Source organism: Coloeus monedula (assembly GCF_965178545.1).
Source record: "Coloeus monedula genome assembly, chromosome: 2".
NCBI lineage: Eukaryota > Metazoa > Chordata > Aves > Passeriformes > Corvidae > Coloeus > Coloeus monedula.
The window spans coordinates 23680771-23704822 of record NC_138782.1 but is presented as its reverse complement, the minus strand read 5'-3'; the positions used below and the strand labels follow the sequence as shown (position 1 = coordinate 23704822).

General features: G+C 39.0%; 1 protein-coding gene across 1 annotated transcript in view; it reads right to left on the bottom strand.

Moving 5' to 3' along the window:
* The window catches only part of USH2A (usherin), a gene marked incomplete at its 5' end in the record, with an annotated part of 385998 nt that extends 367546 nt beyond the window's left edge, over positions 1–18452 (bottom strand). The window contains 2 exons of the mRNA XM_082300920.1: positions 12562–12727; positions 17932–18452. Of these exons, the coding sequence (XP_082157046.1) occupies positions 12562–12727; positions 17932–18452 (687 nt within the window). The remainder of the gene's footprint in view (positions 1–12561; positions 12728–17931) is intronic.
* Between the last annotated feature and the right edge of the window lie 5600 nt (positions 18453–24052).

The window sequence follows — 24052 nt, the reverse complement described above, 5'->3', positions numbered from 1 at the left end:
TTCATTAACAGCATAAAGGCAACAACCTTACAGTGACAGCAGAAACATGCTCTCATTTGTAGTTTTAACACAGTCCATATCATAAGTGATCTCTAACAATCTCTCTCCCTACTCTTCAATGCACCAGCATTCTTCAAATCAAAGTTCTGGTTTTCTTAGGGACCACTGTATGTCTTAAATACTTCTATTGCTGGGGCTTTTTTTCTGACCACCAGCAAGTCTGGTACAGCAGCCAAGAATCCCAACTACATTAAGACGTCCTTGCATACAAACCACTGAACTTAGTTTTAAAAAAAGTAGTTAAAAAAGAAAAAAATTAAATGGAGGGGGTGAGAGCAGGAGTGTTTCCTACTGCAGATGGAGTATCATCCCTCAGCAATATTGTTACATCTCTTTCAGCTTAATATTAGTCTCCCTTCACTGAAACTGTATCTTGGCATTTTAAATCCCCCTTCATTTTCCTGGTTGTCTCTCTTATTCCAATAATATCTTCCTTATCCTTGAAAACATGTCACTCCCATTCAGCAGTCTTATTACATATGCTCCTAGCATTTGTATAAAAGATATTTAGCTTTTCTCTTTGCCCTCCTTTACTTCTCTTTTTCACTATCTCCTACAATGTTAATCCCTTCTCAGTGGGAAATGGTTTTCCTTCAATCCAAGTCTTTCTTTTTGTGCATAGATCCACTAGTTCAGCTCAAATTCCCTGATGAACAACAGAAATTAAAAAAAAAAAAGGGTGGACAGGGGTGGGGGGAAAGGAACCCTGGAATGCTCCCGAAGCAATTAACTCTCTTCAAGAATAAGCCATGTATTAATATAAACTTGACCCCAAACAGCAAAATCAAAAAGCAACTGGAAGGCAGACTGATCCATAAGGCAGTTTACAAGCTTAATAAAAACTAATAGCTATTTCATGAACAAAGCTTCAAGATGCAAAAATGCAAGTGACAGCAAGCAGAAGGATCCAAAATAAGAAACATGCATGCTGTTCATTTTTCATATGGGGTGATTTTAGTACTGCATTAAAACTGAGTGATGTAACCCATACTCAATTATCTGATAAATCAGGCTAGAGACAAAGAAAGATCAATGTGAAAAGAGACAGCTTTTGAAATTGTATTTTTAAAGAATCAGTACTTTAAAAAGTAAACACTGCTTTAAAATAAACATTGAATCTGTGATTAGTGATCATTTTGCACATAGTAATCATTCCAATTTTAGATTGGCAATTTTCACTTAATCTTTTGTTGACCAGTACTTTGGAAGTATTCAGTAGTATGAACTAGTATTAAAATGGTTAATTACAGCTATGCCACTTTCTACTCCAGCCAGCACTGCACCAATGAAAAATATTCTGTATTGCCAGTGCCAGTAGAGCTGTATCAATCTATTACTGATGCCTCAGGACAGAACAAACACATCGGGGCAGGGCAGTGGCACAGAGAAGCCAAGAGCGCAAAACTGCAAATACAGATTCTGTTAGAAACGAAAGTAATTAACAAATAAGCTTTGCTGTTAAACCACTACTTTAACCATCAATCAAACCCTATTCTTTTTACATGGAAAGCTTTAACAAGTGACACCTGTGCTGTAAATGAGTTCCAAACAAAAAACCATGAGAGGATCCTAGTCACCAGATCTGCAAATGCGTGAAGAACAATTGCTTTCTTGCTCCATAATGACTCTATTTTCCCTAAGTCAAAGAACAAATCAGATCCAACATTCAGTGATCACTACAGTAACATGAAAGGAAACAAGTATTAAGGATTCAACAAGCTGCTTTTTAGTAGTTTAAACAGTTACATAGACTTGCCACAATTAATTGAAACAAAAGGTCAGAAAGTACATTTTAGATAATCTCGTAACAATGCACATTTTCTCTCTGTCCCCTCCATTTAAAATACAGCAAAACCACTGATTCAGAATTTTCACGAACTACTTGTAATCATGTAAATTAGGGATGAGATGTGGATGTCAAATGAAATGTCCCTTCTGAATAAAGTCTCTGTGCTTCACTAGTCAAAGAACAAGCACATACCTACACAAATGAGGGGAGCTGTTACTAATATACAATTATTAACCCTGTATTACACTATCAGCAGCATATTAAATTCTAGTCTTTTAAATTGATTATATCTGATGATTTTGCACCATTTTGCACCACTCAGTAGTGTGACTTCTCAGTCATTCCCAAATTTAATGCAAGAATACACTGGTTCTGAAAAACAGAGCTGAACAGCTCTGTTGGGACTGAAAACTAGAAAATCCATTCCTCTGTCTTTTTGGGGGGATAATTTACATAAGAAGAAAGCAATTATTCTTGCCCTCTGAATGCCTTGCCACAAAAAGTTCCATGTATCCAGTTAAGGGATTTTTGCAAATAAAGTCTCATCTTTTCTTTGAGGGCTTAGTTTCTTTTCATGGTCAAGGAGCCACAAAATTCTGTCTTTGATTCTTTTCATATTCCTCCCCACAACCTTACTTCAGGCGCCTTTCCCTCTTCCTCTGTGCCCTGCTTTCTTCCCTCCATCACAAAGTCCTTTAGAAATGGTCATTCAACTACTCCTTTGTACTGTAACTCCCCAACACTCTTTTTTATGGCAATTCACTGTCAGCTTCAATTTTCATTTTTTATAACTGCTTTTCTCCAGAGTTACCAAGCATCTTAGCAGCCAAGCTTTGCCATAGATCCAAACTGTGCTGTTAATCGAACAGAGACCAAAAATGGACTTTGGAGGACAGTGTTTTGGTAGCTTATTTTTGGTAGTTTATTTCTGGAAAAAGCTAAATGAAATCGTTTATGCAGCAGCTCCCTCAGCCCCATTTTGCTAGAGATGGGCCAGGAGATGACATGGGGAGGCTGCTTATAAAGTGGTGTCCTGTGCACTTTAGAGTACAGGCCTTGAGTTAAAGCACAGAAAAGCCAGGGAGATTACTGAAAAACATATATGAGGATGTCAACAAACACAATTTAAGGAAAAGGATAAAGCCCTTCAAACATAAATAAATGCCCTCGAAAGTTCAGCAGAAGAGTGGCAATGCAACCTGTTACATGTATAATTACCTGACTTACAGACAAGAGGTACATACATAAGGCACAAGTAAGTAGTAATTAGAGAATCTCAGAAAGACGACAGGCTTTTTCTTTTGACCAGTCCTGCTTCCAAGAACCACAAAAGTTCCATGCAACCTGGTCATCAAGCTGGAAAGAGAAATTCACATATCTCTGAGTGCTGAGGATAAATCTTCAAGGGTAAGCATTTCAATGGAAAGAAACAGAAGCATGAAGTTCTGAAACGTCAGATTAGGAGCAATGTTGATGGTTTATTCTATGCTGCCACTGAGTATCACATGATGATTTGCTTAGAGGTGCCACGAGGATGAACCTCACAAGATAGGCCATCTACAATCAGTCAATAGCAAGGATACACCTGAACACCACTGGAAAGTGGAGAGGTTCGAGAGGAAAATATTTTGGCTTTTATTCAGGAGGCAGAAGATAAAAAGTCAGTGCCTTTCTTTGAAATGCTGCCAGTATCACGAAGGGTCAGACAAGCAAGGCTGCATGACTCTGCACACAAACAGTGCTTGGAGGAAGGGATTTAGGTCAATTCCAAATTGAAACCCTTTTTTAGAACAGATAGAATCAAAGGAGGGTCAGCTGCTCCTGTACCCAAATAGAGCCAGTTTATTTGTATACCAAATTGGGAAAGAAACAAAAAGCAGGAGGAGAAAAATCAAGTATCTAAACCAGAAATGTCCTAACTAAGCATGCACATAGACTGTGAATTATGACACAATATATCTGTCTTTGAAATCTAAAGCCCAAGATGTTTGAACCTGAATGTCAGGAATTACACAGATCACACCACTGAAAAGTGTTCCTATGCCTTAAAGAAAGCTCAAATTTTGATAAAGTAAATGAGCTAACTGTATTAAAACATATTACAGAAGCTGGTATTGCAGCCTTTTTTTTTTTTTTTTTTTTTTTTTTTAATAAAAAGAGCACCTTCAGATTCAATGGAAGATCAGAAAAGAAGCAGGGGGGGAAAAAAAAACCCTCTGACCTATTTTCAATTAACCCTGCAAAGAGCAAAGAACAACGCGGAAATTAAAATTATAGACATGATGCATGACCAGGTCTTGGACCATTTCTTCTGAGAATCCATCAAATCAAGTCTGTCCTGGATGAATTGGTTGGAAAAGCACATGGATTAATACTGTACACTAGAAAAGGCAACATAACTTTTGTGGAAGGAAGTCAAGATCCAATTTGATTTCTTTGAAGTAAAGATGCATGTAGATAAAAAGAACTGACCAATATAATATACTGGCTTTCTAGAAAGGTTTCAAACTTGGGAGAGATTAAATGGTCCCATTTCACACAGACAGTACCTTACCACTAAGTAGCTCCAACAATCTCTGCTATTTAACATTTTGTACAGGCTTGAAAACAGTGGTTAGTGAGATGAAAAAAAAAGGACTGAATACATGCAGACAATAAAAGTCAAAGCTTACTTCAAAGTGACAAAGGATCTCAAAATTGTTAAGGAACAGGGAGTAAAGCAATAGACTAATTGTGTTAACCACAAGGTAGCTGACAAGAGAAAAATGTTCTTATCCATGTAAACACAACACTAAATTCTGAACAGTCACTGCTCCAAGTGGTCTTGGACTTACTATAGAGTCCCTCACTAATGAACAAAGAGAAACATCCCTTATTAGGAAAGAAATTAAAAATAAGCCCACAAAACTTTATTGCTTAGAAATTTATGGTGCGAAGGGTCTCGGATAACAAGTGGAGTTCTGTCCCTTGCATCCTCAAATAGCCCCAAAAGTTTGAGAAAAGTTCGATATGGATGAACAAACTGCAGAATGGCTTCAATATAAGGAGAAATCTCATTTATAAACTATTTTAACACATGATCGCGTTCTATAACCAAAATATCAAATAGTATGAGACTGATAAAGAGAAAGAAACTGGCAAAAGAAATTGGCAAAAAAGTTTTAAAGTAAAGACAGACAGAAGATTTAAAATAAAGAACAATTTCATACAGCCATAATTCCATATGAGAAACTCATAGTCACAAGAGTGACGTCACAAGATCCAATGCCAAAATATAAATTATATATATGCTAATATATAAATTATAAGAAAAATTAGACTATTAAACTAAAAACAGGTCAATTAGTGACTATTCAAGACAGTCCAGCTTAAGGAGCTTCAAAATAAGTCAGAAAATTAGTCACTGATAGATCTAAAAGAAAGTTGTTCCTATTCATATACTCTTCTTTCATACTCCAAGACAGGCTATCTAGACAGCTATCAAACAGAGCAGTCCTTAAATGATGCAAAAAATTACAGCATTATTGAGCCAAGGCACTGGAATGAGATACATGGACAGGAGGTGTTCCTCCCCCTCTCCCATCCTAGAACATTCTACCTTCCAGACAAGCTGATAAGTTGTTCAGAGCCAGGAAATATTCTTTGCTTCCATGAGAAAATGATACATGTGAAGTCTTACAACAAGATTCCCTCTCTGGACTGCCACCAGCACACACTGATTTTGCGTTGTACAAGATCTACACGCGTAATTCATGTCACCCTCCATTTGCTGCATGCATAGATGTTAACGCAAGATGTAAGACAGAGTTCACACATAAATAATGGAGGTTGCACAAAGGACAACCTGAAAGTTTCATCTTCCATTTCTTGATCAGACTTCTGATTTAAGTCTGTCTTTAAGCTACAAAAACCTGAACCAAATGTAGAAATCACTTTAAAAAAAATAAATAAAACCCCCCAAACAAACAAACAAACAGGAAGACAAAAGCTGCTCTTTCATTGTACTCATGAAGTTTTTAGACTCATCAAAAAAAGTTTCAAGTATCCTGTAAAGACATTTACTTAGCAATTTGCACAGCATAAAGAGGAAAGGACAGTATTTGTGATCCATCTTTACCAGCAAAGATGTTGGAATCAGTTGCCAGTTTTCTACTCACACACTGTGCGTGCCAAGAACTACCTGCTGAAGGACCTTCTGCCCACACTGCAAATGGTGCGCTCTAAATGGTGCTACTCCACTCTACAACTTCAAGCTTGGTCTCCCCAAAAAGGAATCAAATTGAAGCATATCAGTAGTAAAACACGACTCAAAATAGACAGAAAGCCAACCTGTATCGAGAACTCTTCCCATAACCAAAGCACACTGCAAGTCTCAGTATAGTATACCAACCAGCTATAACAAGTACAAGGAGACACTTCCCAACTTTCCAGGTTTCTCCCCACACAACTCAAGGGCACACAAAAGTACCTGAGACCTTCAGGACATTTAAATTTTTGAGACTAAGGGAAATAAAAGAAGGCAAATCATTATTAACATTGTGTTTTCATCATTAAAAATACAATTTAACTGGCTGCAACTTATTTTTGTATAAGGAAACAAACCATTTGCAAAGCAAATTGAAAATTGACGGTTTTCAAATCTTGAAACTCTCCAGACAAATCAGGCATGGCTTCTGCAAAACATTCAACACCACCTCCTCTCAGCACTGGCCACACAAAGGCTTAATTCCATTCCTACCATATATAACCAAGTCTGGGCAGATTTCAGTGGAATTTGCAACTTCAATTACAAAAAGCATTTGCAATTTCCAGAAGCGGAATCAAGATGGCATTGACAAAACCTGTATTTTTGCCATTCTCTGAAATTAAAATCTTAGCCCAGGCGATGTTCCTTGTCTTGTGTTCCGAGGCAGCTGCAAGACTGCAAATTTAAATCTGTAAATATATTCAAACTCATACTCAGGCTAGAAAATAAGTAGTTTAAGAGACAGTGGGAGTAGAAAGAATCATCTGAGAAATACCCTGTTTTCTCAAGAAGCTGAAGTTACAACAATAGAGCTTCCAAATTTACACAGTCAGCATCCTAATACCCATAGAACAGGAGGAGAAGAGGCAAGAACCATAGTAGGACCTCTGCATGCAGGAAAAACACACAAAAAAATTTTTACTAATATCAAGGAATATGGAGGCTGCATGTCCAGCAGCAGTACCTGAATGGCCTGCAACAGCAGCAGAGCAGATGATGAAGTAGCTCTATGCTCACTGTGTCTGTGAACAGTTCTCCAAACACACACTCAAATACATGAAGACTAACACATGTTTTATTTCCACTGTCTGGTGGGAACAGAGCACCAGCCATGTGGATAGACTGCATCCTCCTAAATATTTTCAACACACAATCGCAATTAATAGACAAGAAGCTCCAAAATGTAGAATTAATGCAAACTCTCCGCTCCCTTCTTGGACCTGACAAACTACTCTTAACAGATAGTAAGTGATGACTTCAAAGAGGAGATCAAAGTGGTTTGTTAAATCAAAATGCTTTCTTGCTTTCTCATGTCCTTATTAAACTTAAGGACCACACAGTTTAGAACACCCTGTATTTAGTTATACATACACGGAGTATATAGAATAAATGTTTGCCACCCTGCTTTTAAGTCTCAGGTTCTTTGCTTATAAAATAAATTGTAAAGTATTCAAAAACTTGTGCAGAAAATAAAAGTATTTCACAAATTGGAAAGGACAAGTTTTCTCTTGATAGTCAAACAGTTATGAGGTAAAGCGGTCTCATTAAATCATAAGTACTTCAACCTTTTCTTGAAAGAAGTGGAAGATTTAAAGATTTATAAAGAAATTTTGCCTAAACTAGGAAATGACTCATATTTGACATGTATTGAAATGATAATGCTGATTTCAATAGGCACTCTAAGAGCATTTTCCTCCCAGGAGAGTAATTCAGTCACGGTTACCTCTCTGCATTTAGATTTTAAACTTACTTTCCAAAGCTTTTAATGTGCTATAGTCTGCCAAAACATGGCAGAGTTACATAGATATGATCAGGCAAAATAAAGTCTAGCAAAAAGACTATTTTTATAATTGCAGACACTAAATATGAAACCAAAACATCAATCTGACATGTTCTCAAAGACTCTCCTGTTTCAGCAGCCTCATCTGTATCTGCAAATTCATGTTTAAACTCCACTCTTCTTAATTGGTTAAATAAATTCTGAAGTATCAAAGGGAAAGTGAAAAGACACTTAACAGTGAAACTGAAAAAGAAAATACACAATGGTGCCGCTGTTATTAAGTGGCATAAATCTGATCTTTGTTTCACTTTGCAGAGATAATATGGTACACCATTGGCCTTAATTATGCACTGCTATGCTCAGTTCTTTTATTTCTTTAAAAGTTAAGATTTTAAGACACCAATTTTTTTGAGATTTCACTTCAGTGCATACCAGATTCTTTTAAGTTAAGGCTATATATCTTTTACTCCAGTGAGTACCTTCAGAGTTTTTGCCAATATATACAGTGAAAAATATCATTAAATCAAGATCAAACACCCAGAAGGGCCCTAAAAATTTCAGAAACCTGAAAGACTTGATCCTCATCAACTGAAAACAACTAGAACAGTAAAAAAATTTTGTGAGGAATTTCAAGTTCACTACTTTGCATTTTGTAATACCAACTTTGTTTCATGCCAGTTCCCCTAGTCTTTTTGGTCATGCCATTCTTCCCGTATGACATCTTACTGTTCCCCTTCCTGATTATGTCTGTTACCAGCTACTATGATAGGTACACTCTCAATATTTGTGCAAGATCATTAATAAAATTAAAGCACAAGGGTGGTCCAAAAACTAATTCTCAAACAATTCAATTGGGTTTTTGCCTCCCCCCTCCCCAGGATTATAAGCAAGTTTCTATGAGCAGTATCTATTGCCAACCTTTCCCATAAGCATTCCCTTTGACCCTACAACTTCTCATAGGTTGTCACATCAATGCTAAACTCAACTCCAGATAGAGGAAATCTGACACATTTACTTTGCATGAAAATCAGCTTTCTCATCAAAAAACAGCTAAGAGGTTAGACAGTGATGAGCTATCTATAGTAAATCCATGCTGCATTTTATCCCCTTTTTCATTTAGCTCCACATCTTTATCTATTTCTTCAAAGATCTTTTCTAAATCCTCGTATGCCACTGCATCAAGACAAATAGTTCTGCATTGCCAAGATCCTTTTTCCTTCCTCTTGGTACAGGCTTTGGCTGGGGTGGAGGTAAATTTTTTCACAACACCCTGTAGGGTGCCATGTTTCAAATTTTTGGCTAAAACAGCATGGATAACACATTAGTATCTAAGTCATTTCTGAAGAGAGCTTGACCAGTGGCAAGCCTTTCTCTTTTCCCAGTTGAACTCCTCATCCCACCTCAGCAGTAAGCCAGGGTCAGGCCAAAAAACTGGGAAGGGAGACAGCTGGGACAAAGATATTCCTTATTCTATAGCCTCATGCTCAGCAATAAAAACTAGGGTAGAAGAAGGAATTTGAGGAGATAGGGGATTTATTTCCAAGGTGGTCTGCTGCTAAGAAATTGGATGGGCAGTGGTCTGCTTGTGGGAGGTGGTGAGTGATTGCCTTTACATCATTTGCTCCCCTCTCAGCCCCTTTCCTTCATGAGTTTTTCTCACTTTTGCTATTTCTGGTGTCTCCCTTGTTCCACTGGCAGGGGTGAGGAGGGCCCAGGTGCTTGGCTGCTGGCTGGCATCAACATGGCACCCTTCCTAAATATAAGCATTATAGCTCCATCTCTACTGGTAACTTTGCATAGAGTATCTCTTGGTCACAGGATTTTATGCGCCAGTTCTGTCAGAATTTTTGGACAAAGGCCATCTGATTGCAGCAGCATGTTCACAATAAGCTTGCAAATTCATGTTTCTACTCTTCAGATCACTTTTGTCTCCATACATTAATTTCTGTTGCCCTGATTGGTTTTGCTCTGTGACTACTGAAAACAGAAGCAAAGTATTTATTTATTCTGGGGACCTTACTCAAATCATCCTTAATCTCAAGCACACTTTCACTAGACTCAGGTCTTGCCTTCTTATACAAAAAAAAAAAAAAACCCCCAAGAATTTTTTACCATTTGACAGTCTAATTCATATCAACCACTTTGTAGTTTTATTTCTATCCTGCATAGCATTCTCTGTGAATTTTCTTCCCCATTCCCCAATGCTCACACACTCTGCCCTCTCTAACTGCAAAGGTGCTTATTCACACAGATAAGCCTGGGCAGTACATATCCATATTTTTTTCCTTTAAGGGCAGAAATTTCTCTTAATTCTATTATATTAATTTTTAAAAAACCCCAGGCTTTTTTTTCCATTCAATCTCTGGACTCCAAAGTTTACCTTGTTTCATTAAAACAGTTGCATTTGTTTGTTCTCTTTGAAACCTAGAAGTGTACTTAGAAAACCAAAGACCTGTTTACTCTTCTATTTCATCTGACTCTAGTTATGAATGCTCAACATTATTCTTGAGACCTACATCTCTGATAATGCCCTCATCACTTAACAAAGCTGGTATACCCAGACTTTCTGCTCCAGCAACTACTCAATGAAGAAACCCTTCATGCAGAACACACAGGAATGTTTGGGCTCTGCTCTTGTTAGTAGAACTTAAATTTCCCAGCTATAAACTGGAAAATAAGTCTCTGCAATGACACGGTTCTTAGTAGTAGTTCCCTCTAAGAAATTACACATCTAAATACAAACCCAAGGATTTAAATTCCTAGATTACCTCAGTAGAATTAATTTACTAGCCTTCTCTTCCCCTAGAATTATTTTATTCCAAAGAAATTATTTTCAGTCTGTGCCATCCTTTCTTCTTTCCTTCCCTCTTATCATTTAATTACTATTTGGTGCTATTCCACCACTTAGCTTTCATTTTTATCATTCCTGAATAGGCATATGCTCTTACACCTGAATTCCAAACATATCTGCCATCCCACCATATTTTTTTTCTCTCTAAATTCAGTTTCACATCTGTAACCAATACTTCACACTCCTCTGTAATGGTGTCTGTTGCCTAGCATCTATGTGTATGACAGACACACACTTCCAGATGCAAGTTACTTTTGCATATTTTTGTATGGTCTCTCTTGTATTCTCATTTTCCATTTATTTCTCCATTTATGGAAAAAAAATGCTTTTGGACACCTGCTAAAAACAAAAAAACAAAACCCCAGACCTCTGCCTGAAGTTTGATAGCCAGGCCAAGGGCTAAATGGATCACGCTGCAGCCACTATCATTTTTAATGGCAAGCTGAATTCTACAATAGCACCAAGCCCAGGAAAGTTCTGAGCTCAGAAACTTGGAAAAGGCATTAAGCCTGCAGTTCCTTTGAGGGTCTAGAAGCTATACTCCTTTACTCCTGCTATGAATTGAACAACCTTCTGCAGAGAAACAAAGGAGCAAATTCCACAGGGTGCTTCATGTTCCTTTGTAATGCAGTTCAGCATCTTTGTGTGTATTTAACCAGCCCTTTCACTTTCACTTGGCTATGCCAGGCTTTAGCAGTTTCTGAGGTACAAAATGTGGCTGACAGCAACAGCAGTAATATAGCACCCTTGGAGTGCTTGAAGTGTAAAGTTCATTAGTTCTACCTTAAGGTCACTCTTTTAATCCAACAGCAGAAATCTTATTCACACTACCATGCCGTTATCCTGGAAAAAAAAAAACAAAACTGCAAAAAAAATCAAGACGTTGGCTTAGATACTCCTTACAAGTGACAAGATCAGCACTAAAAATCCAAATCACAGTCAATACCTTTTAGCAAGTTTCAAGAAAGCAGCAAAACTATGCTTGATTGTGCTGTAGACCAAATGAAATTTAATAGAACGGATAAAGGAAATGAAGGAAGGAGAAGATAAACATTTCAATACCTGATAATTGTGGTTTATAATTATTAGTTGAACTTGGCTGACAAACAGAATTTACTAGGGTGCCTGTTGGGAATTACAAGACATGCAAATAACTGAATTTTAATTTCTTCCATGTTTGTTTACTGATTTTTGTACATACAGTTTAAATTTTAACAAACTCAAATTTGCTTTATCCTCAGTGGATATTTGTACACTTATTAAAAAGTTATGTCAACAGAAGACTTTTAGAACACAAGAATTGTACTCTAACAATTCTGAATCGTATTTTTAAAATAAGAGGTAATAGCTCTGTCACTTACTAGCTTGACTGATCCTGCAGAAACTGACACATTTACTTGTGAGTTACTTACTTATGTGCACTCTTTAAATTAAATGGGACACACCTCCATAAGGTAAGTACACTAGCATGTACAGATGAGAATGGTATTCTCATCTACAGGAAATAAACAGAGACCCAAGACTAATTGGTAATGTCAGATATAAGTACCTAAGATATTAGTACAAGCTTTTCTTCACCTCACATACTCATGTACTTAAAGGTGAGAATTTTCAGTTTTGTAGTCTGTTTGTTCAGAAGAATGAGCACAGCATTTCTTTCCAGTGCTAAATTAGCAACTTACTCAAAATTAGCTCCCAAATTAAGATCCTTACCTTCCAGACTCAAGAGTTATCATTTACATCCCCCAATTTATTCTTTTATATTTATACAGTTATACCACTCGCATACAAATGTTGTATTTCAACAAATATTAAATGGTTTTTATTTTACTCACCTGCACACTAAGATGAATCCATTTCTTCACAAGAATTCTCCCCAGTGTCATTACTTTTATTGGTGGCTGCAAACCATTTACTGTGCGATAATAAAACATGGTCTCTTTCTCAGAGATTGTGAGTTTGAACACAGTCTGCCCATCAATAGCCTTTTCTATCACACACCTTTGGAAATAACCAAGAAAAACAACATAAGGTCAGAGGCACACACATATACACATTCTTGCCAAGGTGCTATCCTGTAAAGTGATGCTAACCAGAATGTATTAAAATAAACATTAAAAATACAGCTCTTGAGAAGATGCTCAGTGACAGCGAAAGTCACAGGATGTACTAAGTGTAAAAGAACTTCAGCAAAGATATTTTCTGTCTTGATCTGTGAGGTTTTTGGGTTGTTTTGGGGTTTTGGTTGGTTGGTTTTCGGGTTTTGCTTTTTTTTATTGAGTGCTTGCAACCCCAGTTCATTTGGGGGTGGAAGAGAGGTCCCACATGCCTCTTCTTTGAAGGTTCCATGACAGAAACTACAGTGACTGTGCAGGTCTCTGACACACTTCTCATACAAAGCTGTGCAACTCAGTACATCCTGTGGAGGCACTTTAACTTCCCTTAGTCTAACAAGGCAAATGGCATATAACCACAAAAAGCAGTACAAACTACATGCTTTGGTAATAAGTCTTCCATCTTTCCACCCAATCTGTTCAAGTAAGACAGCCCTAACACCAGCTTACCCTACACTCTCCCCTTTGCAGTGTTTTTCTTTAACCTAAGAAACTAGAGCAAGGCAAGAAGGATATTCAGACACTTATTAGGATTTTTTCCCCACAAAAGTCACATCAACAGCAAACACAACAATGACATATAAGGTACAGAGAATACCATCCACAGCAACCCATTTTTCATTTCAAGCTGCTGAAATATTTTTGCCAATCCAATCACCATGATGTCAAGAGTTCTGAGAAAGCACAGGCTCCATAAGCTTGTGAAACCATGATGTATTTTATTAAAGTAATCATAAATACAAGAAAAGATTATAAAGTTCTACCCTTCCCATTTGAGCTGCTCAAGAAATACAGTTCCCAATGTACTGATCCACAAAAAGTCAAATATTTTAACAGTTACACCAGACTAAATCAGTGCACTAAGTCACAAGAGGGAAGCATTTAAAATTTATATGAGATTAGTATTTACTTACACATATTTCAGAGGCAAAAAAACCAAAAAACCCCTATCTACTGATAAGTGTCTTCACCTACTCTACATTTATAAAAGAAAAGTATCAAAAAGGCTGTTCTTTGATACTGCCATTATTCACTAATTCACCTTTAAATCCAAGAGAAAAAATTAATTCCTCCTGTTACTATTTTAGCCTGCTGGAATGCTGTCAATGAAATACCATGCAAAATGAAGACTTCTGTTTTCCCAACCTTACTAAAACCACATTTCTTAATAAATTGTCCACTGGTCTTTTCAATATTTTGTTTGCTTGTAAACATGCTAGTTTTGTTAGATAATAAATGTGAAGGAAGGCTCAGCTAAGTAGCAAAATATTTAGGAACTGGATTTACCCCGTTCCTGGATAAACAATAATTGGATAATCCAGGGTTTTGTTTATTTTAGTTATCTAAAACAAACATCCCCACATTGTTTTTATCCCCAAAGGTGTCATGACTTTAAGAAGGGAAGTGACCTTGATGTACATCACTTTGAAAACTGGAAAGAACAAATGTGAAATGTGACTTACTAGTAAAAGAGCAAAATCAAGAGGGAAAAGAGAAGAGAGGGAGGAAAAAGAAAAAAGAAAAAATCCAAACTAGTTCTAACACAGGTGAAATAGGAGGAAGCATTACTTCTGCCTCTCAGCTTGATTTTCCATTTCAGCCATGATTACAGAGAGAAGCCACTGTTCTTTGTGAAGTCTTCAACTTCTGGTAACCTGCAGTCCCACGGAGCCAGTACCTGACTACATATATCTCAGTGGTGGGGTTGGAGGGGAAAAAAGCAATTAACACAAATCCACTCAGTCAGCTTTCAAAGAGAAAAAGATTCTAGAGAATCTAACGTGGCCGCACTGGTGTTTCCCACACATTAACTGGAGCAAATGGAAACATCTGCACTGGTTCAAAATCAGATGCACGGTATCTTACAGCAAATACCCCTTTCAGTCTAATTCCTAATGTAAAACATATGAATGGATATTAATACCATATGATTTTAGTCCCTTAGATAAATAAAGTGAAAACATATATGTGCTACCCACTTCACGTCAGGCCATTCCTGCTGATCCTTTTGCCTGTAAAAGGTCTCAGCTCACTTCTTGCCACCACCAGTATCTTCTGGGCATCTGAACTTGCTCCAGTTCACACTAACTGATACAAGCAGCCTGTTATGGTTACTCACATATGCTAAGCTTGTACCCATGTTCTTATCCTATTCCACTGTGAAGGGTTATCATCATACATGGTTTCCTATATTGTGCTAAAGCTTACATACAGGGTACACACAGGCTTACTGAAGGCAATTACATTAACTGATGAGTACATGCAGCAAGAAGGAAGCATGAGGCAAGAATGAAATCAGGGGCAAGAACCCTGCTCACTTACTGCCTAAAGAGAAAGTAAATTTAAAGACTGGAGTACAAATGTCAATGCTTTGTCACTCTTCTCTTGCTTTTCTTTCAATATTTCTAATATGCAGTGACTTAAAAGCATGCCTACAAATATCTCTACTAAACATCTTAGAAGAACATCAGGGCTTCAAATAAATCTGTAACATGACTCCTCTCTGTGTGTCAAAGTGTATCGTCTCCCAGATTCGCATGAGAAAACTTCACATATGAAACTGATGAAAAAAATTCTTGGTGTCTCTGCTTATCTGCAATCTTTAAAGGGCCTTCAGACTTGGATCCTCACATCACTCACTCTCATTTCAGCTAGCACAGTAACTTCTAACAAAAATCCTGCTATTCTCTTACGTGGGTACACGCGTATCAGAATGTCACAGGATGTAATGGGATACTGTGCAGCAACACTCCTAGCTTCTTTCCTAAGCACACACACTCACAGGCAGACCATATACAATTCAGCACAAAAACACATTAGGATGGCATGTCCAAAACACAAGGGCCTGCTGTACTTCATGTAAGAGCACTTTGCAAGTAAAAAAAAAAAAAAAACCTTGTTAAACTCTCAATCACTCTACTGGCAAAATGAGCAGCTCGTTCTTGCTGATCTTCCTAATGCTTTGGTGGGAACACAAAGACTTTGTTAGAATGCATCCCAGTTCTGTGGTGCTCCTCTGCTGTGATAATGGGGTTTAAAAGGTCTCACAAATGACATGTAACAGTGACAATTCCCCATCAGGGACTGCAAAATGTAGGACATCCAGTAAGTCAAACTCCATCTGCCAACCTGAAGGATTCACTAAACCAATATAATAAAAGGGAAAGCATCTTAGTTTGCTGGTAAATTATTTCTCTTTTCTAAGATGCCTTCTGAGTCAAGCTTCAATGGCTACTCATGTGCAACAACTGTTCCACCAGAGCTGGAGCTCAGTATTCCTTTTATGAAAAAAGAAAAATTAACACCGTTCTTTCTGTGAACAGTGAAACAAAACCACCTGGACAGTGGCATATCATCCTGACCACAGGAATCACTGCTGTCCATCTTCAATTTTCAGGACTGGGCTTTACCATTTCTTTTCTACATGTTGAGTAGCAGCAAACCTCACAATACATAAGAACGAAGTGATCTATTACAAAAATTGAATAAAAACATTAAAATTTTAAAGTGATCTATAAAACCCACTGAACAGGAATATGTACACTGTGTAGTTATTAACACAGTAGCAATTGGAAGCTAATCTTTTACACTAGTCCATGGCTTATCAGTCATCAGTAGAGTCTGGTTTCTTCACAGCACTTAATCATTTGAAACCAAGGACATAACATTTCATTGTTTTAGGCTCCATGCATCAAAGCCTATCCCATTGACAAAAGACTTTCACAGATCTCACTCAACACATCGCTGCAACAGCTTGCTTGGAAATTAGCAGGATGCTTCTGCTCCAAGTTAGGCATGTGCTCTGCTGAAGGAGACTCTGATGTGCCCACGTGTGTGGACATGAACTCACAGCACGGGACAACAACAGAAATGGACTCTCTGACATTCGAGATTCAACCACTATATAGAAAATGCTGTCTATAAAAACAACCATACGCCAAAGCTCCAGAGACGCCTTTGCACATACCGCCAGCTGAAATGATTTAAAATCAACTCAAACAAAAGTCCCTTTTGCTCTGCAGATCTCATTTATTTCTCATCCCTAACCACAAATTCTACAGTTAGGTTGAGTTTTTTGAGGTAATTATCACTGCATAAAACTACCATAATTTTGCATTACAATTTTAGATATTTCTATTTTTTCTGATGATTTTGCTACCCTTAGACAACTTACTATTTCACAGCAGCATGCAAAACAAGTATCAAGAGTGCCTCAACAAAGCAGATCATTAGCTACATTCTAAGAATAAGTTATGAACACAAGTACAAAATCATTTGTGGCATGTAGTGTGAAGGAACAAACTATACTCTTTGTGTGCTTTATTTTAAAGAGATCTGCACAACGAAGGTAAGAAAGAGTAGGAGGCTCTGCATTTTGTGATCGATGACAGGAACTTCTTTGTAGGATCTGGGATGTGTTTTTCAAAAAGCAGGTTTGTAAGTAAGGCCCAGTCAAGCCGAAAGGTCACTTCTAACAGAGCTATTTCCTGAAAACGCAACATGTAGGCAAATAGGAGAGGGAGCACGCTTAGCCACCTCTACTTTGTGAGCACCTAGTGAAACTTCACTAGCAGTTTAAACAGTGGAACAGTTTGTTAAAGCAGCAACACAGTCTGCCAGTCAGGCAACATTCCTCACATCTTCCAGGAACACTATGACCTCTCTTCTATGGCTCCAAAATATACATTTTTGGGTGCTTTGTGTTGGAAAAGTCCTAACATCACAGATAATTTTTTTTTCCATCATGAAAGCAGCAACAGCACAACCATCTGACAACATAATTTTCTAGCAGCTTTCAGGAGGAATGTGAATTGGAAAGTCAAATTTCTCTTTTTGATAATAGACATGCACCTTATGTATGAACAGTTCCAAACATTAAAAGCAATTGAACTACCATCAGTCAATGTTGCTGAAACTGAAGCCACTTGTCTTGACATCTGGGAAGACCCCAACCTAAATACGGCTCTATAAATGTCAGAGTTTCCCACCACACCTTTTGAAAGTTTAAAGAGCTTGCTAATAATGACCATGCCTACAACGGTCAATTTTTTTAAGAGCACCAGGAAAGTAAACACCTTCAATACTACTTACATTACACCTTCTTGCTCAGGTTTCAACCATACAGTTAACGTAAATGAAGCTCCAAGCCTTGGAGAACGGGGAGTAGAGAAGCAATCCTTGTGATTATGAAAAATAAAACTGGAAGCGTTGCTGGAGGACCCTGGATGCAAGTCCCTTTTATCCTCTGTGATACAGGTACCAAGGCCTTCTGAAAGAAGCTGTTTGTAGGACGAAGGTGAAGACCTATATGGACATTCCTGAACACAAAACCTCTGAGTGCAGGATATAATACTTTGAACGGCTACTGAGCTATGACAAAAAGTACTTCGGTCTGGCAGCCCACAAGTGGCTTGACTTGGCACAATTGACACATTCTTGAAAGCTCCCACATTTTCAAGCCTAGGGAAATGTCCCTGAGAGCTGACCAACACAAAGGAGTCATAATAAGTTAAGATTAATGTTTCAATAGCATGAAACAAGAAACGACATCTCAAGGAAAGAGCCCAGCAATTCATGTTTACAGAAAAGCTCCTCCTGATTAAAGCAAACATAAATAAATAATGAAGTCCATGTCGGTAGCAATGTCCTCAGGTGCTGTGCTTTAAGAGTTTATGTAGCATTTCATCCTCATAACGCCCATGCAAGGACTCAGTCACAAGGGACATCTACATCTTCTGGCCAGCTAAACGCACGTGGCTGACAGCCGGGATCTGCAAACCACAGAAAACAGACACAGTCCGTAGGAGGAACCTGCTCTTTTGCACCAGCAGAGATGATGCCCGGCTAGGGATTTCAAGGGTCAGAATTCTTCGTCCAGATTCCAGCCAGCAGGCCCACCTGCCCACCCTTGCCGGCTAGGGCCGAGACATTTCTCCGAGCAAGGCCATGGGATTAGGCCGACTCGAGGGCGCGCAGGCTCATGGCCGAAGGGAGTTTATCCCGGATCTGTCGTGTCACCTGGCTCTGTGTGTCACAGCAAGGAATACGGGACACGGCAGCAAACCGGGACATGCAACTTGGGCCTCCGAAAGTCTCTGCCGAGGGTTTCAGGCGAGTTGCTTGGACCTCACGCCTACGGCCCCCCGGCGCTTACCTCAGTCTCGCACCACTCCCTGGGAGCTGCCATCCCCACCGCGCTATTCCCGGGCACGCCGAGGGACACCCCCGTTCCCCAGGGAGCCAGGAGCGGGAGCGGTGTTCCTACCGTCCCCTCACGCCTTACCCCGCCGCCCACCTCACGCCGGCTGCTCCTCTCAGCGCTCGGCAAAGCTGATTAAAACCACCTTCCCCATCTGTCCCATGTGGAGCTTTTTCTAACAGCGAGCGCCTGTGCCGGGGCGCAGCGGGCCGGGGCAGCGGTGGAAGGGCTGATTTAGAGCTATTGCCCGGCCGGGAGCGGCGCGCAGCCAGCGGGGCCAGCGGAGCCCGGCGCTCCCCGCGGCGACGCCGCCGTCGCCCGGCAACGCCGCGGCCTTTCCCCGCCCCCGCGGCCCCGCCGCGTTAAAGCGGCAGCGCCGGCCGGGCGGGAGCGGAGCGCTGGGATCGCCTGCACCCGCGCAGGGAACAGCTCCGCCGGGCTGAGCTGTGCAGCGAAGAAACATCCTCAGGAGTTGTTTTTTTTTTTTCTCTCGAATCCCATTTCTCCCTTCGGTAGCGCTCTGCGGAGCGGGCACAAATGAGCGGCAAAGCTGTCGTCGGTGAGCTGAGCATGAGCTACAGCGGGTTGTTTACGTGTGTTTCTGGACAGAGAAGCACCAATTAATACGTCCCCTGAGGATATATGAAGCATCTATAAATTTTATCTTTATTATGGAAGTTGCGGGAGCTGCAACCTGGCTGGTATCTTTCCCTACGATTTTGTTGATACTGCCTCCAGTAACTTGTCACCTTAGCATATTTGGACTTTTGCTGGCTACATAGTGACAAAATTCTTCGGCAACATATACAACTGCTGGGAAATCATCCTCTGTCATAACTCTTAATGCATTTTAACAAGCCCTTCATCCCATATCAAACAAGCTCCTTGACCATTCCTGGAACATCTCTGCTTTAATACAGATCTTTTTCCTAAGGTCATAAAAGATAAATAGTCATTCCTGCTGAAGTGTTATCAGTCACTTGGCAGTGTTTTCATGTTCTGGTAGTCATTCAGCATCCTAGCTCTGTTGTCAGAATTACATGCCCTAAAGTATTCAAATGTAGAGAACTTTGTTTACCACAGAAGGGCTGGGGGGAAAACGTTTGTCTGAGGCACAGTGCAAGAAGTCAGCCCATAAAGCATTTCTAGATAAATACAGTCAGACCACATGCTACCACAGTACCATTGACAGTGCGATGGCCAGAGCTTTTGCACATCAGGAACAAACCAGGTCTTACAGAACACAGGGAGAGAGAACAGACAGAGAATATGGTAATAAAATCCTAGTTATTAGCTACCATCTCAGGACATCAAACAGTGGGAACGACTATGAGCATGGAGCATGCGCCTGACAAAGGTGGGAACTTACCAAGTGGCCAAAAGCACTCAACTGGCTTCTGACTATTTCTTGGCAGTCCTGAAATATTTAAAAAAATAAAATAAAATAAAATCATGTTTTGCTCACTCCCACCACTTTCTAGCAACCAGCGAGTCTTGCTCCAAGAATCTTTGCAGACCTAACAGATGTCTGAAAGGAAAGTCAGGGTACATTCACCACAAAATGCACTTTCTGTTATATTCTGCAAGTACGTGAGAGCCTCACCACCTCCCAGGCAGACTGTAGCATATTTCAATAGCGCTCCATTTGGGAAAATGGCCCTGACTCATTTACACCCTCTATTCCCCAAAATAACAAGCAGAAATGACAATTTTTCCCTTTGCATATTTCATCCAAATATACAAGACAGCAGTACAAACCCTGCAAAACCACTTTGCAGGCCAACAGTTATCCAGGTCAAGGATCACTACATTTTTGTTCATCAGGACTATAATCAATAAACTACCTGCAGGAGGTTAAAAGATGAGAAAGCATCCGAAGACCTTTGCAACCAGGAACAGGCATGCACCATACACTGTACCACAAACAAAAAAACCTGAGAGTGATTTTGCAGGAAATACGGGTCCTATTCACAGGAAAGTTTTGACAGCTTTTTAACATACACATATGAAAACAGGGAAGAAAAAAAAAAAAAAAAAGGTGTGCTAGTATTATGCAATGAATTCTCATGAAGAATACCTTGTGCCCATTTAACAGAATTAGAATTGTGAGACAAGGAAAGTGACATAATTTGAGTGTTTCAAGCTTTTAGTTACTACTGTTCATTTCATCAGGAAAGAAAGCCCTCATTAGCCCCTGGGGTACTTTAAGCAACCCTACTGTCACTGGAGAATCTGACCTGCACCAGAAAGTTGTGATCTAAATGGGGGCCTGATCCTAATGGTTCAACACCCTATCCATGGTAGACAGCATTATCAAAAAAAAAACCCTTTCCATAGCAGTTGTTTTCTTAACCCATGGCTAGCAGAGTGTCTCAGGACACACAGAGGCTCTAGGAGGTCAGGGCAGGTTGCTGAGGAAAAGAAACCATAAAGCCTGGTTTGTTTTAAAGCAGTCTGTGCCTTGACTAGAAAATTTAGAAGACCACATGTCTAAAATTCAAATACTCTGAAGCTAACTTTTATATGAGAAGTCATCTTCCTAAAATTAAGTTGTAAGCCCTCAAAAATACCTATTTGCACATGCTCAGCAGAACATCTTATTGAAGATGATAAAACCACAGGGACTAATTAAGTTTGCATAAAAGGCAAGCTTAACACGACCATTGCCAAATTTCAGTGTGTTTGACTTGGTAACAATGATCCTCTGGTAGGATGAAAAAGTAAAACGATGAAGGGAATACAGCAATACACTTACTCAAAACGCCAATTTTACAAAACTGGTGTGCACAAACAGTGCTCAGTTGCATGTATATGTTTTATACTTACACAGTGCAATGCTAACTTAATTTCCTAGAATTCCTGGGATGTTTGAAGTTGAATTTCAGGCAATACATTTCTCTCCCAAGACACCATGAGTGTTCTGCACCAACACAAAGTGTTCTGCTTTTAAATGTTTTCATCAGTGGTGGGTGAAGTCTAGACACCTAATTTGTTTATCAATTTTGCCTTGTCTTCTGTTCATAAAGAGTTCTGAAAAAATGCAGAATTTTGCAGTGTATTGTAAGCTTGCTTTTTTATCATTTTCTGCAAACCCCTTAAAACCAACATTAGCTCCTATTTGTGCAGTGCTGACTAGTTGAATGCTACAGTTTTTGCTATAGTGTGAAGTGATCTATGTAAACTAGCCCACACAGCATGACTTTCAAAGATTAGGCTCAAGTGTACCATTCAAAATTCACTTTCAGTGAATATTCATAAAGACTTGCTTTTATGAGTGCTTTTTCCTGTAAAACTCCACTACTTGAATATTTGCAGGAAATTAACATAAAAGATCCATTTGCATTGCCGAGTCAATACGTATACTTCAAATTCAACTGTCAAGCAAAATTATTTTTTCTAATATTTTGCAAGCAATAATAAAACTACAATGCAAGTACATTTTAATAGCTGGAGGGGAGTTGATCATGACAACCCAGAAATAATTAACAACCTACATTTTAAAAGGGAGGAAATTCTGTATAAGCCAGTGAAATAAATATTAGAGTAAAATTTCCTGAAAGCACAGGAGGAGGCGGCAAGTATTTTATAGAGCTGTTAAGAGCCTTTTAACAGCTTTAGAAGTACAGTGCATCACACCACTTATTTTAGCACCAAAAACTTCCTTTGTTACTAGAAAGGCAGAAACAAAAGACTCTTTTAGGCAATGAGCTTTACAGGCTTCCTTCCCATGAAAATACGGAGCTGCAGTGTACATCTCCATATGGTAAATCCAGAAAAAGGAAACCTTTGCAAGGACTTCTTTGCACAGTTTCTTTTCACTGACCATGATAGGCTGTAATAATGGCCTGTCCAAGCAGGAAATGCTGTCCTGTACAGCTGGAGCACCTTGAGCTCTGATAATCGACATTTTCTCTCCTGTTATTTCCTCCACACCTCCTCATACCCCAAGCCATCATACGTTTTCCTGGCAGTTACCAGCACAGGACATGTCCAGGTGACAATTTCTCTTTTATTAGCCCATTCTTAAAAAAAAACCCCAAACAAACTCATTCTCCACTCCATCCTCTAGCCTTCAACCCTTTTGATATGTTATCTGTACCCAATTAATCAATTCTCTGTTTTCATCAACAATCAACGCCTTCTCTAGACTCTCAATCAAAACCCTGCCTCTACTTTTCATTTTCCTTTAGACCTTCTGCTATACTCCCCTATTTCATGACTGCTAGGAGGAGCAGTCAACAACCAAAAATTTTCTGAAGAGACTTATACTTGAGACATTGCAGACAGATTCACCAAAGGTAACGTTTCTTCTAAAGATCCTGCCCTTATTTTCAAAGGTGTCCTCTGCTTTGTAAAAAAAACCCCAGCAAACAAACAAACAAAACCAAACAAACAAAAAAACCCCAAACAAACACAAAGAGACCCCAAACCTCTTCCACATGTCAGAAAGGTAAATTAGGATTTGTTCAAGTATCAAATAATTAGGCAATTTTCTAAAGACATATGAGTCTGGCTTTTGATCGAAGACTACATCATACAACATGAGCATAATCATTTCCTCCTATAAATGTTCAACTCGTGCTTTTTCTTCTTGAAAATTACTATTTCACAATTCTCAAAATACCTATCTTTATAATATCTTTTTGTCAAAATCCCTGCATTTATGTCCTTCTTCTTCAGCTTCTAAATTCACATTTATTTCATAGTCCCTCCTGTTGCTTCTTGCAAATCACTACAGCAAATTAAGTCATATTATCATTCCCCAGGACATATTTCTTCCCCAAACATCTCCTCCTATTTACTCCTGTAAGGATCTGATCACTTTCTATTCAGAACAACTCTTCAACAAACCCCAGGTCCCTCAAACCTTTATCATCCTCTGCCCTCAGAATACTTATTTCCCACCCATTTCTTCTGCTTTTCAATGTATCCCTCTCCTTCACAGCACAGACATCTCATAAATACTGTGACCTTTAGTTTTCCATCTCTCTTCTTATTCACCTTCCCTTTCCC